This window comes from Mus musculus, chromosome 6, assembly GCF_000001635.26.
Source record: "Mus musculus strain C57BL/6J chromosome 6, GRCm38.p6 C57BL/6J".
Lineage (NCBI taxonomy): Eukaryota > Metazoa > Chordata > Mammalia > Rodentia > Muridae > Mus > Mus musculus.
In genome coordinates, this window is record NC_000072.6 from 41,967,812 (window position 1) to 41,987,898 (window position 20,087).

The 20,087-nt window shown below is 39.0% G+C and overlaps 1 protein-coding gene across 1 annotated transcript; it reads left to right on the forward strand.

Annotated features, from left to right (window-relative positions):
* The first annotated feature begins 328 nt into the window (after nucleotides 1-328).
* On the forward strand, nucleotides 329-5,279 carry Sval3 (seminal vesicle antigen-like 3). The gene is made up of 4 exons (NM_001003952.1): nucleotides 329-420; nucleotides 1,806-1,908; nucleotides 4,614-4,725; nucleotides 5,037-5,279. Exons 1-4 carry the CDS (start codon nucleotides 329-331, stop codon nucleotides 5,162-5,164), a joined length of 435 nt encoding a protein of 144 aa, NP_001003952.1. The 3' UTR covers nucleotides 5,165-5,279.
* The last annotated feature ends 14,808 nt before the right edge of the window (nucleotides 5,280-20,087 follow it).

Genomic DNA, 20,087 nt, shown 5'->3' on the forward strand with positions numbered 1-20,087 from the left:
ACAGCAAGGGCGGTTTAGGAAGCAAAGGATAAATAAAAACTAATCTTGTTTAGAAAAAAATGTAATTGTATCTGTGTGAATATCTATGAACATTTTAATCTCATACTGACGAAAAAGAAAACCTCATTTCTTATTCACCATACTCCATTTTGAAGTTCCAGCTGGATATTGACCTTTGCTATAGAAAAACAAACAAGAGGTCAGTGGAAGGGATCCCAACCTATGATGATTTTAGCTCAGTAGACCTTCCCATCTGCTTCATTGTGTTCCTTCTGCAAATAAAAGGAGAGATCTGGGTTTAAGACAGCAAGGCATCAATTCTTACAGCATGGCTTCTCTTCAAATTCTCCAGCAGACTGGAGGAGTCATGCTCCTGATTCTGAGCCTACTTCTGGAGACTGCCTATGGTCAAGACAATAGGTAAGGCTCTACTTTTTCCTCACTGCCTTCCTAAAATCTGCTCCCACTAGACAGTGACACTTTGGATTCTTACAACTTGTGGCTCTGAGTCTCACTTTTTTAACCTCTGAGGCAACATGTAGCTTCTAATTGATACCCTTCTGTCCTGATATTAAATGACAAGATGACAATTAAAATATTGTGTACAAACTGACTTTTTGCCTAGATTACAGTATAATTTTCATCATCATAATTATGAGGAGAGAAATAAACTTGGCCCTTTTGGGGATAAGCTATGAATAGCATGTAAGTCACTTCTAATTCTCAATGTCGAGTATAGAAGCAAAGGATTATATATTCAAGACTCTACTCATGTCAGAGTGGACATATTGACACAACACACACACACATACAGAGAGAGAGAGAGAGAAATTACCCATTGGAAATTGATCTAAATTGTACAATAAAGGTGAATGCCTTTATCAGCTCTAATATGTAGGTCTCTTTTAACCACACCTGGAGCAGATTTGTTTAAACAAACAAAAATTCAGAATCTTGTTAGTGTACACCACTCTTTCTATACCTGTTCCTTTACACAGATAAAACTATTCTCTAAGTCTATAACAAAAAATGGAAAGAAATAACAGACTACAACTCCTGCAAAGAGATAATGGTATGTAATGGGTTCTGTGGCTTTGACAAGAGGAAAGCATTAAGTTACAGGGAGAAATAAGAATCCACTAACAGTATACAGAATCATGTGAGAAAGGAGAATTTTCCACATGGTAGTAAATCCATGGAGGTTTATATTGGGAAATTTTATATGCCAAAAAGAACATTTCTATCAGAGTGGGAATAATATAAAAACTTGGGAATTTCAGAATTGGGAATCTAACTTTTGTCAACTAGAACTTTAGATGTTCCTTACTCCAGATCTAAAGAGTGCTCCACTGAAGAAAACAATATTGAGGTGAATCAATTGTTACTGTGAAGCTCTATTGATCCATATGATGGCTTCAGCAAATTCTGAGAGTATAGTATTCTTCTACCACTTCTACTTTTGGAAGGAATAAAGCCTTGGAGAGCTTATTGATAAGTTTAGAAAGAATATAGAAAGGGGAATGCATAAATGTGGACTGTGAAGTCATGAATCTCCCCCATGCAATGCTAACTGGGAACAAAGTAAACATAGTTTTGCTAGCCTAGGTTTCCACATTCAGTACGTAAGCAGCACTGTGACCTTATCTTCTTACCTCCATTTGTTTCTTCCTGTTGGATATGTGTGTTGGCTGGAAAACCAGGTCTTCCAATGATTGGCCCATGGAGCTCTTTCTGCCCATTTATACACAAACATGAGTGTTGGACAGTAATATGATTTTGTTTTTCTGCCTCTTCTACTCTTATAGAAACAAGTCACTTTCACTCAACAGGAGACTCTCTCAGACAAACAGGACAAATGAAGTTATAGTAGAACTCACAGTTACAAACAATGTGGATAAATGCTTGGGGGTGAGTGAATAATTGAGAAATATCATAATAAAGAAAAGTATCATAATAAAGATAATATAGTAATGTTGATATTGTGTTAAATGCTGCCCTTTTAGTATTTCTATGTGCATAGGTTTGAATGTCAGAGAAATTTTGTTACAAATGTATGCATTACAAATTATTTTCTAATAGTGAAGTAATAGTGTTTTGAAGAAGATTGGTGAGTAAGGAATTTCAACTGTTGGATAAGGGTCTTCACATTGAAACATGATGAACATTTAGAGGAAAAAGTTATAGGAAGAGTGAAAAATCAAGGAAAATGTTAATTATCCAAATTACCATTGGCTTAGTGGCAGTGACTAGGACACTCTACTAGACTCATGGTCCCACCTCCATTCACCTGCTGATGAAGTTATGATAGAGAGTCCAGAAGGTAGAGATCAACATATTTAGCAAGTGACTGTGCACTGTCCCTCAATATGAGGGTTACAGACACACATTGTACCCAACTTTAATCCTGGGTCTAATTTCATCTTCACTTGTTCCAAACTCTTCACTTCCTGCTAAATTTCTTTAACATTTTTTCCACATTTGCCTCTTAGAAAGGAGAAACAAAAAGAAGGTTTGAGGGCTAGAGATATGATTGAGGGGTTGAGAGCACTTCTTGGTTTTTCTGAGTACCACTGATAGCTCACAGCTATACGTAAGTTCTATTACAGGACATCTGACACCAACTCTGGTCTGGGTGGACATTGCTCACACACACCTACTGACATAAAATAAAGCTAAGTAAATCTTTTTTTCAAAAAACTGAATTTTAAAATTATTACAAAAAGGAAGTGAAATGAATAGTTTTTTCAAAAGTCTTAATAGGTAAAGTCAACAGTCTTTGATATTTGTTTAAAAAACGAATACCATTTTTCCTCTTAAACAGAGTAAACCCAATATTATACTTGAATTGTGGACCCTACAGTTCTTATGATCCATATTATGTGACATCTATTTTAAAAGTATTCCTGTTTTTCCTTTCCTAGACATGGCTCACAGAATGCCCTCCTTTTGTTAGAATATCCTGTAAACCATCTGGTATAAGATAGTAGTCTTGGCATATCACCAAAAATTCAACGATGCTGAAATTGTTTGGGGTGGGGGGTTAGGGTATTCCCTATACGTTGAGTAGATTACATAAGAGTTATCTTTGCTCATATAGGCAAATTTAGAGTCACAGATATTTACAGAAATAAAAATAATGCTAGAAATGCTTTTGATCTGGTATTGGACCGAAACCCTGAAGTTCTCTCTATTTGGTTTATAAAATAGTAAATTATGTAGAAGTCATTACTTATATCTGACCATTGACTTAAAGATTTATATCTTTTGGATGAGGAAAACCAATGTCTAAAATAGTCAAAATTTCTCAAGCTGTGACTGTTTCTATTTGCAATATAAACTTGCTATTTTAAGTCTAAAATAATAATTTTCAAAATTCAGAGAGGGAAATGGCATTGTTAGAAGGTATGGCATTGATGGAGGACCTAGGTATAGCCTCATTAGAGGAAGTACATCACTGTGGGGGTGGGTTTTGAGGGTCCTAAGTTCAAGCTCTGGCCAGTAGAGAAGAGAAATTCAGACTTTTCCTGGTTCCTGTTGGAACAAGGTGTAGAACTCTCAGCGCCTTCTCCAGCTTCAAGCCTGCATGGATGTTGTAATGCTTCCTGCCTTGATGATAATGGACTGATTCTCTGAACCTGTAAGCCAGCCCTAATTAAATGTTGTCCTCATATGCACCAGTACAGAGGAATGTTAGAACCAGGAAGTAGGAGTAGGTGGGTTGGGGAGCAAGGCGAAGGGAGGGTATAGGGGGCTTTGGGGATAGCATTTGAAATGTAAATGAAGAAAACATCTAATAAAAAAGTTGTCTTTTATTTTTTTAAAAAAAATAAGGTTCATAGACTCACAATCTCACAGAAAGGATAAAAGTATCAACTCTTTCATCTCACAGCTACAGAAATAAAACACAGTGTAACAATAGCATCACAAAGCTAGAAAATTGAAGTCAGAGAGTCTGGGTTATAAAGTCTGGTTGCTTGTTAGTCTCTGTCATGCTTATTTCAGCATAACAGAGTAGAAAACCTGGTGTCACCTGCTTTAAAACCATTCTTAGATCTGGAGAGGTTTGTATCATTCCCCCATTGACTCTGATTTGTAGATTTTCAGCCTCAGGCTAGATGAAAGCCAACTAACAACGTAAACATAACATGGACAATATTCTTTGAACCTCACAATACTAAAATAAAGAGCTTACTAATCCATCCCACAAACCAGCTCATGAGTTAAACATACTCAGACACACACACACACACACACACACACGGGGCGGGGGCCAGGGACATTTCACGTCATTATCTGGAAAAAATATACTATCTGACAACTTCTAACAAGTTTTTTTTTTTATGTTTCAGTCGATCACCATGCCAAAATAACCCCAACAAAACAAATAAACAAGTACATCAGTGGTTTCCTTCTACATGGGGTCTAAAGTGAATTTGTCACACAAGTTACAGAAAACATGTTAAATATCTAGTATATGCTCATAAATAATAGGAAATGATTAGTCCTTCCTTCCCACAGTGCCCTGAGAATTGTTTAATTTTTTTAATGATCTATCTCGGGCTGCCTTCTCTATATTAACACTATTTAAACCTTCCTCACTTTCTTTCCTTCAGATAGAAATCAGTACTGAGGACAATCCAAATATCAAGTACCTTTCTACTCCTGAAATCCCTCTTGCTTGTGTGTGTACTTCTGCCAAATTCTTCTGGAACGTTCATGTCTCTGGTAAGTGAGAGCATTTCCCACCCGCTTATGAATTTCAGATAAAAGTTAATGTCAGGATGTTTCAGAATAGAAAGAGAATAAAACAAACCATGTTTTAACAGGAAGAAAATGGAGATGATTCTGGAGTACTGATGAGAAACCAAATAGGAAGGCGATGAGAGGAGAGAGGGAGCTAAAAGAACAGGAAGGGAGCTCAAATAGCAATTCTACCTCACAGACAGAAAGTCAACCCCAGTATGTGAAATTTAGGAAGGGGTGTGGATGAAGATATGTTGGGTTCATGAGTTAACACTTCTTCTGTCCTTTCTTAGAGAATGCTGTCCTACAAATGAAGGTGGAAGTTTTTTCAGAAAAGGACATATGTAATGATGATAATACCCAACACCTAGTAACTATCTACCTCAGGTATACTTTATATAAATTGCTTGAAATAGAATAAACTGGAAGGACTTGCTTGAATAGATCCGAGTCACCAAGGTACTACTGGGAGAATATTACTTTACTGTATGTATCTCTCTAGTAAAATAAAATACTGTGAAAGGAACAATGTGGTAAAATATCTGTGATAAATAAACTAATACAACTTCACAATGAACTGTCTGAATTCCCACCTACCCCCAGAAATTACTACTGTATCTGCCCAGCTAGGCAAAGATTTCTTTAGCACTGTTTTCCCAGGACACATTCACAAAAATTATATGATAAACTTTTAAATACTAGTGAGTGAGGTCAGGACCAGGTTTCACCACTTAACAGAGAAGAAAAAATGGCCCTAGGCAGAATAAGCAATTGTTTGCAGAGTAATACCAAAAATTCAAAGTAGAACTGAGGAAATATTTCAACTTCTTCTACCATGACAATTTAACTATACCCAGCTATCCCTCTACACTTTCTGACCGATACCTTTCTTCTTTTCATCTACGGGTCTGAAAAACACTCAGAGTTTATTGTGCATTTGGATGCCACATTATCTTCTGTGTTATGATTTTGATTTTCCTGAAGTAAGGAAAATTTAGGATCTTTTTTTTTAAAATATAAAGACAATATTTAATTGGGGCTGGCTTATGGTTGAGGTTCAGTCCTTTATCATCAAGATGGAAGCATGGCAGTGTCCAGACAGGCTTGGTACAGGAGGAGCTGAGAGTTCTACTCCTTCATCTGAAGGCCATTAGGAGAAGACTGACTTTCAGGAAGCTAGGACTAGAGTCTTAAAGCCCATGCCCACAATGACACACCTACTCCAACACGGCCACACCTACTCAAAGCTACATCTCCTAATTGTGCCACTCCCTGGGCCAAGTATATACAAACCATCACAGACATGTATATTTAAATTGAAAATTAAAACAAATTGCAAAACAACAATATAAAATGTGATATATATATATATATATATGTATATATATATATCACAAATATACATACACACAAATATATATGTGTGTGTGTGTGTGTTTGTGTATGATGAATAACATGACTCTGTATATGTATACACTAAGAAGAATCATAATAATAAATATGATTAACATATCCTTAAATTTATTTAGTTAATCTGTAATGGTGAGAATACTTAGGACCTATTTTAGTTTATGTATACAGTATGGTATGTGTTATCTATAATCACTATACTACATATAGGACCTCCAGAAATTTAAACTTTTTTTTCTGAAACCCCATAGGAGGAACATCAATATGAACTAACCAGTACCCCCAGAGCTCCTTGGAACCAAACCACCAGTCAAAGAAAACACATGGTGGAACTTGTGGCTGTAGCTGTATATGTAGCACAGGATGGCCTAGTCGGTCATCGATGGGAGGAGAGGCCCTTGGTCCTGTGAAGGTTCAATATACCAGTATAGGGGAATGCCAGGACAAGAATGAGAGTGGGTGGATTGGGAAGCAGGGGGAGGGGATAAGGGATAGGGGATTTTCAGAGGGGAAACTAGGACAGAGGATAACATTTGAAATTTAAATAAAGAAAATATCTAATAAAAAAATAAAAGTCAAATTTCCATTAAAAAATTTTAAGAAAATTCAAGATCTTGAGTGATGCCAAGTGTGAATTTGAAAAAAGGGGACACTGTGGGAGTTCTTTAATCAGGAAAGCTTTTGGACAGTGGTCTGACACTATTTTGTAAAATGCTTTAAACACATACCTGATCTTTCAGTATATTCCTAGTTGTGATTCTACTCTGTTTCCCATGGTACTTTTTTCTCTCTTTATCAAGGATAAAGTGCCACTTAATAGCTATGCTTTCAAAATTTATGCCACGAATTCCAGTCTGCTTATTTTCTCTCCCATCCTCAGCTATTGCCTTTAACAGAAAGGGAACCAGAGTCACGGGAAGTACACAGAGAACTTGATACCCTCGCATAATGCTCAGAGCAACAGGTCTTTACCTGCACTGACAGTGGAGACACACAGAAACAGTATTGTAGTAAAGGCTTATGCAGCTAAAAGTTGCACAAACCCATCCATATCCCAAGCCAGCAACCCTCACACTCACACTTGGCTTCCTCCACTTCTCCCTACCCACATCCTCCTATACCTAACCTAGTTACTGCCTGGACTTTCTGAATTGGATGTCATAAAGTTGGTGATAGAATTTTCTCCAGTAGCCTAAGCATAGACAGGTAAATATGGGTAGACAGGATCTCCTACACTGCATCAGAAACTTAATCCATCTAAGGAAGCCGAGCATATAGGTATTCTTATATGCTCCAAATTTCCAGCTATGGGAAAATGAGAAGAGGGAATTTCAGTACAAAGTGATAACATAAGTCTTACTTTGTAACTTAAGCTGGTATCCATGTTTTGGCAATCTTTATGCCTGAGCCTCTCAAGAGCTAAGGTTGAAGAAGTGAGCCATCAAAGTCTCCCTAACATTGTAAGGGCTATTTATTCAGATAAAGACTCTTAGTTTGACGTTTTTTCCATTTCATTTACTTCAGACCTTTTTACATATACCTCAGCTCTTTCAGACTTCTTGCAGGTTTTTGATGAGAAGTCAACTGAGTGCTACTACATATATAACTTAAATTTGATGTTTTTCTTTTAAATATATCTTGTTGCTTTCCAAACTTTTGTTTTTTATTTTTATGGTTGATCATGATATATGTTGGTGATTTCATCATTGAGATGAATTTGGGTGAAGACTGCACAGTGTCTTGTATCAATTATCATCCTTCAGGAAATTTAGAAAAACTTGAACCCTTGCTTCTTTAAATGTATTTTCTGTTATTGTACTCTATTTTGTAATGAAATGTCCCTCAAATAAACTTTTGGTAACTTGGTGGTGTCTTGATAAATCTCCTAAGCCTTCTTATTTTTTACGCCATTTCTTTCAATAACAATTCAAGTGTCTTGTATTTGAGCTCAGTGACCAAATCTGCAACTGAAGCTCCAAATTAAAGATTTTGCTTCAGTTATTTTGTTCTTTATCACTTAGGCTACTTTTTTCTTTGATTATTGTTTGTGTCACCTTGTTAATTTTTTTTACATTGGTCATGTGGCTTTATTTCCTTACTTTTTAAATTTACATCTCGATCGACGACCCTCCCCTAGGTCACCCCTTCCCAACACCCCTACCCCCTTCTCCTCTATGAGTATGGAGACCCTCATTGTGTATCCTCCTCACTCTGGCATATCAAATCTCTGCAGAGATAGGCACATCCTCTCCCACAAAGGCCAGACAAGTCAGCACAGCTTGAAGAATATATCCTACAGACAGGCTACAGTGTTTAGAACCCACATGAAGACCAAGCTACACATATGATACATATGCATGGGGTGACTTAAGTTCAGCCTAGATATGCTCATTGGTGGTGGTCCAAGCTAGGTGACTTTGTTGGTCTTCCTGTGGAATTCCTACCCACTGAGGAACCCTCAGTTCTTCCCCCAACTCTTGCATATGAGTCCCTGAGCTCTATCCAATGCTTGGCGTAGGTCTCTGCATCTGTTTCAGTCAGCTGCTTGGTGGAGCTACTACTCAGAGGACAGCCATGCTAGACTCCTGTCTGCAACCATAATAGAGTTTTATTAATAGAGTCAGGGATTGGTGGTTGCCAGTAGGGCTAGGTCTCAAGTTGGTCAGTTATTGGTTGACCATTCCTACAGTTTCTGCTCCATTCCCCATGCCTGCATTCCTTTTAGACAGGATACTTTGTAGTAAAAATTTTTTGTGGGTGGGTTGGTGTTTCTTTCATTCTACTAGGAATCCTGACTGGCTACAGGAGGTGGCTTCTTCAGGTAATATATCCCCAGTGCTGTGAGTCACAGCTAAGGTTACCCTCATTGATTTTCAGACACCCCCCTTATCCCAGATCTCTGTTGTGTCCTGAAGTTGCCCATCCACCTCCCCTACCAATCAGTTGCAGATTTCTATTTATTCTTTTTTTTTAATTAGGTATTTTCCTCGTTTACATTTTCAATGCTAACCCAAAAGTCCCCCATACCCACCCCCCCAACCCCCTACCCACCCACTCCCCCTTGTTGGCCCTGGGGTTCCCCTGTACTGGGGCATATAAGTTTGCAAGTCCATTGGGCCTGTCTTTGCAGTGATGGCTGACTAGGCCATCTTTTGATACATATGCAGCAAGAGACAAGAACTCCATATTGTTGTTCCACCTATAGGGTTGCAGTTCCCTTTAGCTCCTTGGGTACTATCTCTAGCTCCTCCATTGGGGGCCCTGTGATCCATCCAATAGCCGACTGTGATCATCCACTTCTGTGTTTGCTAGGCCCCGGCATAGTCTCACAAGAGAGCTATATCTGGGTCCTTTCAGCAAAATCTTGCTAATGTATGCAATGGTGTCAGCATTTGGAAGCTGATTATGGGACGGATCCCTGCATATGGCAATCACTAGATAGTCCATCCTTTCGTCACTGTTCCAAATTTTGTCTCTGTAACTCCTTCCATGGGTGTTTTGTTCCCATTTCTAAGAAGGGGCAAAGTGTCCACACTTTGGTCTTCATTCTTCTTGAATTTCATGCATTTAGCAAATTGTATCTTATATCTTGGGTATCCTAAATTTCTGGGCTAATATCCACTTATCAGTGAGTACATATTGTGCGAGTTCCTTTGTGATTGGGTTACCTCACTCAGGATGATGCCCTCCAGGTCCATCCATTTGCCTAGGAATTTCATAAATTCATTCTTTTTAATAGCTGAGTAGTACTCCATTGTGTAAATGTACCACATTTTCTGTATCCATTCCTCTGTTGAGGAGCATCTGGGTTCTTTCCAGCTTCTGGCTATTATAAATAAGGCTGCTATGAACATAGTGGAGCATGTGTCCTTCTTACCGGTTGGGACATCTTCTGGATATGCCCAGGAGAGGTATTGCTGGATCCTCCGGTAGTACTATTTCCAATTTTCTGAGGAACTGCTAGACTGATTTCCAGAGTGGTTGTACAAGCTTGCAATCCCACCAACAATGGAAGAGTGTTCCTCTTTCTCCACATCCTTGCCAGCATCTGCTGTCACCTGAATTTTTATCTTAGCCATTCTGATTGGAGTGAAGTGGAATCTCAGGATTGTTTTGATTTGCATTTCCCTGATGATTAAGGATGTTGAACATTTTTTCAGGTGCTTCTCAGCCCTTCGGTATTCCTCAGGTGAGAATTCTTTGTTCAGCTCTATTTATTCTTATGGTTATCTAGTCATCTGTCCTGTCCATCTTCACACCTGATCCTGAACACCTCTCCATTCCTCTACCTGTCTCTTCTCCCACTGTGTCCCTCCCTCCTTCTGCCTCTTACGACTTTTATTTCTCATTTTAAGTGAGATTCAAGAATCCTCACTTGTGTCTTCCTTCTTTTTTCTTTTTTAATTAGATATTTTCTTTATTTACATTTCAAATGTAATCCAATTTCCTGGTTACCCCTCTGAAGACTCCTTATTTTCTCCCCCTCCCCCTGCTCACCAACCCACCCACTCCTGATTCCCTATAGTAGCATTTCCCTACACTGGGGTATCGAGCTTTCACAAGACCAAGTGCCTCTCCTCCCACTGATATCCAACAAGGCCACCCTCTGTTACATATGCAGCTGGAGCCATGGGTCTCTCCATGTGTACTCTTTGATTGGTGGTTTAGTCCATGGGAGCTCTAGGGGCAATGGTTGGTTCTTAATGTTGTTCCACCTATAGGGCTGCAAACCCCTTTAGCTCCTTCGGTCCTTTCTCTAGTGCCTCCACTAGGGACCCTGTGCTCAGTCCAATGGTAGGCTGAGAATAACTACCTCTGTATTTGTCAGGCACTGGCAGAGCCTCTCAGGAGACAACTATATCAGGCTCCTGTCAGCAAGCACTTGTTGGCATCCACAATAGAGTCTGGGTTTGGTAACTGTATATCAGATGGGTCCCCAAGTGGGACAGTCTCTGGGTGGCCTTTCCTTCAGTCTCTGCTTCACACTTTCTCTCTGTATCTCCTTCCGTGGGACTTTTGCTCCCCTTCTAAGAAGGGCCGAAATAACCACACTGTGGTCTTCTAACTTCTTGAACTTCATGTGGTCTGTGAATTGCACCTTGGGTATTCCAAGCTTCTGGGTTAAGATCCACTTAACTGACTGCATACCGTGTATGTTCTTTTCTAATAGGGTTACTTCACTCAGGATGAAGTTTTCTAGTTGCATCCATTTGCCTGTGAATTTCATGAATTCATTGTTTTTAATAGCTGAGCAGTACTCCATTGTGTAAATGTACCACATTTTCTGTATCCATTTCTCTGTTGAGGGACATCTGGATTCTTTCCAGCTCCTGGCTATTACAAATAAAGCTGCTGTGAACATAGTAGAGCATGTGACCTTATTACATGTTGGAGCATCTTCTGATATATGCCCAAGGAGTGGTATTGCTGTGTCCTCAGGTAGGACAATGTCTAGTTTTCTGAGGAACTGCCAAACTGATTTCCAGAGTGGTTGTACCAGCTTGCAATCCCACCAACAATGGAAGAGTGTTCCTCTTTCTCCACATCCTTAACAGCATCTGCAGTCCCCTGAGTTTTTGATCTTAGCCATTCTGACTGGTGTGAGGTGGAATCTGAGGGATGTTCTGATTTGTATTCCCCTGATGACTAAGGATATTAACATTTCTTTAGGTGCTTCTCACCCTTACTGTATTCTCCAGTTGAGAATTCTTTGTTTAGGTCTATACCCCATTTTTAATAGGGTTATTTGGTTCTCTCATGTTTACCATCTTGAGTTCTTTGTATACATTGGATATTAGCTTTCTATCAGATGTAGGATTGGTAAAGATCTTTTTCCAATCTGTTGGTTGCCCTTTTGTCCTATTGGCAGTGTCCTTTTCCTTACAGAAGCTTTGCAATTTTATGAGGTCCCATTGGTTGATTCTTGATCTTAGCGTATAAGCCAATGGTGTTCTGTTCAAGAAATTTTTCCCTGTGCCCATGTGTTCGAGGCTCTTTCCCACTTTCTCCTCTATAAGTTTCAGTGTGTCTGATTTTATGTAGAGGTCCTTGATCCACTTAGACTTGATCTTTGTACAAGGAGATAAGAATGGATTGATTTGCATTCTTCTACATGCTAAATGCCAGTTGAGCCAACATCATTTGTTGAAAATGCTGTCTTTTTTTCCACTGGATTGTTTTAGTTCCTTTGTGAAAGATCATATGAGTATAGTAGGTATGTGGGTTTATTTCTGGGTTTTCAATTATATTCCATTGATCTTCCTGCCTGTCACTCTACCAATACCATGCAGTTTTTATGATGATTGCTCTGTAGTATAGCTTGAGGTCAGGGATGGTGACTTTACCAGAAGTTAATTTATTGTTGAGAATAGTTTTCGCTATCCTGTTTTTTTTTTTTTTTTTTTGGTGGTGGTGGGGGGTCTTTGAAGTTTAGCATGTGTTTCTTGTTGTATTTTATGGCTAATATCCATCTATAAATGAGTACTTAACCTTACCATGCATATTCTTTTGCGTTTGGTTTACCTTACTCAGGGTGATATTCTCAAGTTCCATCCATTTGTTTTAAAAATTCATGATATCTTTGTTTTTGATACCTGGATAGTACTCCACTACATAGATGTAATACATTTTCCTCATCCATTCTTCAGCCCAGGGACATCTGGGTTGTTTGAAGATTCTGGTTATTATAAATAAAGCTGCTATGGGTCAGAGAGTGGAGTGGGAAGGTGAGATTGGGATGGGATGGGGTTTGACACCCAGAGAGGGTCTTTCCCTTCTAAAGGGAATGGGGGGAGGACTTACATGAGGGGTCACTGGGAGGAGAGGAAGGGTTGACACAGGTTGTAAAGTGAATAAATCATCAAGTGAGGAATGGGGTTGCCATCCCACAGTCACATCTCTGATCCATATTTGTTCCTGTCTGAAAGAATTACAGGGATGGAAATGGAAAGGAGCCTGAGGAAAAGAAGGTCCAGCAATAGATCCAAAGTGGGATCCAGCTCAAGAGGAGGCTCCAAGTCCTCACACTATTACTGAGACTATGGAGAGCTCACAAAAAGGGATCTATCATGACAGCCCTCCGAAAGACCCAACAAGCAGATGAAAGAGTCAGATGAAGATATTTGCACCCAACCAAGAGAGAGAAGAAACTGATCCCTGTTGTTGAATTAGGGAAGGCTGAAAGAAGCTGAGGAGCAGGATGATCCTGTAGAAGGACCACCAGTCTCAATTAATCTGGACCCCTGAGATCTCTCAAATACTGGTCCACCAAACAGACAGCATCCACCAGCTAATATGAGGTCCCCAACGCACATACACTAGAGGACTTCTGGGTCTGTATTCATTCAGAGATGATGCACCTAAACCTCAAGACTCTGGAGGCCCTAGGGAGTTAAGAGGTCAAGGGAGCTGGGGGCTGTGGGCATCCACATGGAGATGGGGATGGAGTGGGGAGGAGGTGTGGGATGTGAAGCAGTCAGAGGGTGGATGGGGGGCAGTGAATGGAATATGGAGTGTAAAAAATAAATTAATTTTTAAAAAAAATCAATGAATTTAATTTAAAAAAGCAAAGTTAACGTAGTTTCAATGGTCTTTAGTCAGATGGAAAATTTTCTAGCTGAAATAATAGACTCATACACTGTAGTTTATGTAGTCCATAGGTTGATTAAATGTGGAACAACATGACAATAATCAAAAGGGTGCTGTTGTTGTTGTTATTGTTGTTGTTATTGTTGTTGTTGTTTTGGTATCATTGGGTTCTTTTTCTTTTATCTATGATCTTGAGCATAAGTCAAATAGTATTTTTAGGAATTACTGGAAAAAAAAACTTATGCAATTGATAGAATTCACCAAGATACTAGGGGTAGAATTCATATTCCTACATAGCTATACAATAATAAAGTTTCTAATTCTTAAATGTGGCTTAATGTGGACTAAAAAATATTTTTTCACCCTGGCTTTTGGCATTTGCATGTGAACTATTATGTTCTAGCTATCATTAAACCATCCAGTGCTCCTTCTGACATTCTACTCTGAATTTCCTCTTGGCATACTGCTGCCCTGTGTTCAAGACTGCCTTGCATGCCGAGGCTTTGTATTGCCAAACTCCCTACTTTGAAGTATTAACTATATGATATTCTTCTGTAGGCTAAGATCTTCTGTAGTTACAAAAATACATGGGAGAAAGTCTAATATACAGTGATATAGTCATGAAGAGAAAACTGTGACTTCTGACATGGGCATGCAGCCAATAGGCAATGCTTGCCTATCATGTGCAAAGTCCAGGGTCGAATCCCCAAAACTATAAAATAAACAAATAAGCAAGCAAGCAAACAAACAAAAATCACCAAAACCTGAAACTCTCCAGGCACAACACTGACAGTTAAGAATCCTACAGAACTTAGGCTGGAGAGGTAGCTCAATGGTACCTCTGTGGCAATAGTGAAAGCTATTACCAACAAACCTGACAGCCCAAATTCAGTCCCTGGAGCCCACATGGTTTAGAGAGAGAGCACATTAAAAAAAAAAAACTTTATATGCCCTTCCATGTGAATACCACTAAATAAATACAATATCATATTAAAAACATCACAAAGAAAAATTGTGCTAGAAATTGAATTGAATCTGTAAAGTGATTTTTGTAAGATGGCCATTTTCACTGTTATTTCTACCAATCCATGAGCATAGAAAATTTTCCATCTTCTGATATATTCCTTAATTTATTTCTTCAATGACTTGAAGTTTTTGTCATACAGATTTTTCACTTGCTAGGTTAGAGTTAAATCAAGGTATTTCCTATTATTTGTTGTTATTGTGAAGGGTGTTGTTTTCCTAAATTCATTCTCAACCTGTTTATCATTTGTGACTTGAATTTTTGAAAAACCTATTTTTAATTATAGTTCTTAAATGTTTTAACCTCCCTTCTGGCCTACCACCCACCAGATGTAGTGGAAAAGAAAGTATATTGGGGAAGTGGACTTAGAGAAGTTCTTTGGAGTAATTCCCTTTTGTGTTGTCTGGAAATTGGCAGTTCAGTTCACAGGATAGCAGTCAGTGGCAGCTCAATCCACTCACAAACACTTCACAGATACACCAGCAGTATAGTTCAGTGGAGTGGAATTAGTAACAGTGGTGACATGACCTAGCAGAGACACCCAGGCTTTAACCTAAGCTCGACTCAGTAGGAGGGAATCAACAGAAACAACAGCAAAAGTTTTCTGTGACTCTCTCAGGGAAGGGAAGATCAGTGAAGAGGCTAGACCCACAAAACTGCACATCTAGCTATATCAGCAAGCCGACCTCTGTCCCCATCACCACATTGAAGAGTCTTATTTATACTCTCCAAACATCACATGCCCTCCAAAGGCCTTTCCGCAGCCATTTCTTGCCTCAGCATGTGTGCATCCAATCAATCCTATTCTGCAGAGTCCTGACAAATGGACTGGAACTACACACTGGAAGGTTGACCAATACATTCATGCTGTTATCAAGGAATCCCTCATCATGTGTCCTTTTAAGTGTTTGGTTCAGCAGAACATCCTCTTTCCTGTGTCTGCTTTAGTGAAGCATTCCTTCATGATTTTGCCTTAGTCTTTCACCTGTGTTCACTTAAGGAAAACATCCCTTCACATGTTTTCCCCAACAAACCACCATCCAATACAACAGTCTCTCCATGAACACTTTTTTTATTTGGGGGGGGATTCGTTTTTGAGACAGGGTTTCTCAGTGTAGCCCTCAAGAATACTTAAGTGTCCACTTCAGTCATTGTATTAAGGAGAGATAATGATTTGTTTGAATTAATTTTATATCCAGCCATTTTGCTGAAGGTGTTTACAGTTGTAGTTCTGGTAGATTTGTGGAGGTCACTTATGTATATTGTCGTATCATCTGTGAATAGCAATACTTTGATATCTCCTTTTTCCTATTTGTATCCTCTTGATCTCCTTTAGTTGTCTTACTTCTCTGGCTAGAAATTCATACCTTCAAATTTTTTATATCATCTTGGTAGATTTATCATTTGATGAGTATTAAGTATCCATCTGTGTATCTTTTGATTAATTTTGGTTCAAATTCTATTTTATTAGATATTAGAATGGCTACTTCACCTTGCTTTTTGGGTCTGTTTGCTTGGAAAAAAATTTCCAGCCCTTTAGTGTATGGTAATATCTATCTTCATTGCTGAGGTGTGTTTCTTCTATGTAATAGAATGATGGATCCTGCTTTCACATCCATAACCTGTGTCTTTTTATTGGGAAATTGCCACGGACTGGACTTAGTCAGTCCGTCAACCTACAGGAGAAATCAGGATCCTGATACTCAGGTGGACAAGGAGTTGGCAAGTGACAAACAGACACGAGCACAAGGGAATGTTGATCTGAATGTAATTTCTCAAAGCGAGCATCAGACATGTATTACAGAAGAAAATAAGGAAGTTAGGTAACACATCAGCCAAGGAACATTGAGGTTACCCAATTCTTAATGACTATTTACACAAAACAGAAGAATGCATACATAAAGACTAGAAGGAACCAGACAGTGTAACAACTGAGACAAAGTCAGCCCTATCTAAGGTCAGCTTATTCTTAGAAGCCTGGTATGAGGTCTTTATGCCCCAGGGGCAAGGGCTTTCACACCCAAGCCATAGTTCTAATTCTAATTTATTGTTTAACCAACCACCAGTCAGCTCTTAGTAAATACCTAACTATGCTATTCTTCTGGGCTAGTGAAAGTATGTACTAGGGAGGGTCTGTACTCACTGACCTTTTGGTGAACAACACAATGTTCTAGTTCCTTCTTAAATCACAGCCCAGTCTTCTTCCTAAACCATTGTAAATTCCTGTATATGGGAGTGACTCAGCTGTATTCTAAATGTTTGTGGGAACCTCCATTACCAGAAGGACCCACCGAACTTTCTTCTATTAAGTTATGTAGTCTGCCATACATGACTATAATAAGAATTCTAAACTTACTTTGTTAAACTTGCCCTAAAATTTCTATCTCTATCTAGTAGATTGCAATACCTGATTTCTTTCACTATTTTTATTTGAATACTGGAGGCATTTCGTCTGAATAAGTAACATTCTTACTAAATTCCAAGCCCAGGGTCTATTCAAGGACTGCCTAGGACTTTGGGACATCGGTGGAGGCCAGGAAGCAATGTTCAATCTAACTTACCAAATCTAATGATTTGTCAAATCATTCCTTGGGGGCACCTATAATAAAACAATACTAAAGGAAAACACGCAGAACAATTCACTGACTATGGCAAGGACAAATCTGAAATACATCTGTGTTATGGGACGACAAAGACTCCAGGAGACCAGTTTCTATGAAACTTTTTGCCTCAGAACTGTGGCCAAGCTTTTGGACTTGTCACGAAAACTCCACTGGAGTGGGTGTGGCAGGGTATTGATTCTACTTATGTTGAGAGATATTAATGATTAGTGATTGTTAATACCAGTTATTTTGATGATGGCAATGTTAGTGTGTGTGTGTGTGTATGTGTGTGTGTGTGTGTGTGTGTGTGTGTGCATCTCCCTTGTTTTTGCTGGTATGAAATTACTTTTTTCCTTTGTTTTCTTGGGTATATTTATCTTCCTTGGGTTGGAGTTCTTCTAGAACTTTCTAAAGGGCTGAATTTGTGGATAGATACTTTTTACACTTGAGTTTGTCTTGGAACTTCTTGTTTTCTCCATTTGTGTTGACTGAAATTTTTCTGAGTATAGTAGTCTAGGCTGGCATTCTTATTTGTTTGTTTGTTTGCTTGTTGTTTTTAGAGGTTTCAAGGTATCTGTCCAGATCATTCTTACTTTTAGAGTCTCTGTTGAAAAGTGGGGTGTAAATGTGATAAGTCAGCCTTTTTTGTTACCTGGCCCTTTCCCCGTGCCACGTTTAATATTCTTGGATTGCTATGCAGATATTTTTGTGATTATTATGTAATGGGAGAATTTTCTAATTAGTGTTCTATAACATTCTTGCATGTTTATAGACATTTCTTTCTTTAGGTTGGGGAAGGGTTCTTGTCATGTCTTCAGTGAAAATATTTTCTGTGTCTTGTAGATGGGATTGTTTACCTCCTTCTATTCCTATTATTCTAGGCTAGATTTTTCATGGAATACCAGATTTCCTGGTTTTTCTGTCAAGGATACTTTAGATTTAACATTTTCTTTGGCTGACACATCACTTTCTTCTCTCTTTTAACCCTACAGGTCCTGTGCATTTATATTATGGCTACCACTATAGTGTGTTTATGCATTGCCTGAGTGCACAAACAAATGGGTTTCTGTTTCTTTCTTTCTTTTTTTTTTTTTACTATATATTTCTACTTATTCACTTTACGTCCTGAAACCTACATTCACTTTACATTTGCCAGGCACTGGCATAGCCTCACTGTCCCCTTCCAGGTCACCCCTTCCAGAAACCTTCCTTTGTGCCTATCTCTCCTCCTTTTCAGAGTGGGCAGAGGGCACCTGGGTATCCATCCACCCTAGCACATCAATTCTCTGTGACACTAGGTGCATCCTCTCCCATTGAGTCTAGACAAGGCAGTCCAGCTAGAAGAATATATCCCAGATACAGGCAACAGCCTTTGGTATAGCCCAGATGTAATTGTTCAGAACCCATATGAAGACCAAGCTTCATGTCTAATATATATGTTTAGGGGGGCTTTATGTCCAGCTTGTGTATGTTCTTAGTTGGTGGTTCAATCTCTGAGAACCCTAATAGTCCAGGTAAGTTGATATGGTTTGTGTTCGGGTGGAGTTTCTATCCTCTTTGGGGCCCACAATCATTCTACCTACTGTTCTATAAGAGTTCCTGAGCTCCATCTATTGTTTAGCTGTGGGGGTCTGCATTTGTCTGAGTCAGCTGCTGAGAACAACCATGCTAGATTCCTGCCTACAAGCAAAACAGACTATCATTAATAGTGTCAGAAATTGGTGCTTGTTCACAGGATAAGTCTCAAGTTGGACCAAAAATGAACTCCTATATGGGGGCCAACTAGGCTGGGGAGTAGTTGAAGAAGGAGAAGCAGAGAACGAGGATGAAAAGGCCTTTCCTGGAAGTTTAGCCATTTCAGGCAGAGGATTTTCCCAGCGTAAAGTGTTGAACTTTACACACATTTCCCTGACACTTGGCTACTGGAGCTCACTCAGGTATCCATACAAGAAAAATTGAGTTTTTTATTTTAGTGTGATTTTGTGTTTCAGAATTTTCTACTGACTCAGGACAAAAGTACTTTCACTGCATAAGTAAGTTTCTAGGATTGAAGACCCCATTTAGCTCCTTGGGTATTTTCTCTAGCTCCTTCATTGGGGGCCCTGTGTTCCATCGAATAGATAACTGTGAGCACCCACTTCTGTATTTGCCAGGCACTGGCATAGCCTCACAAGACAGAGCTATATCAGGGTCCTGCCAGCAAAATCTTGCTGACATATGCAATAGTGTCTGGGTTTAGTGGTTGTATATGGTATGGATCCCTGGGCAGGGCAGTCTCTAGATGGTCCTTCCTTCCATCTCAGCTCCAAACTTTGTCTCTGTAACTCCTTCCATGGGTATTTTGTTCCCCATTCTAAGAAGGAGTGAAGTATCCACACTTTGGTCTTCCTTCTTCTTGAATTTCATGTGTTTTGCAAATTGTATCTTGGATATTCTAAGTTTCTGGGCTAATATCCATTTATCAGTGAGTGCCTATCATGTGTGTTCTTCTGTAATTGGGTTACCTTACTCAGGATGATATCCTCCAGATCCATAATTTGCCTAAGAAATTCATAAATTTATTGTTTTTAATAGCTGAGTAGTACTCCATTGTGTAAATGTACCACATTTTCTGTATCCATTCCTCTGTTGAGGGACATCTGGGTTCATTCCAGCTTCTGACTATTATAAATAAGGCTGCTATAAACATAATGAAGCATGTGTCCTTATTACAAGTTGCA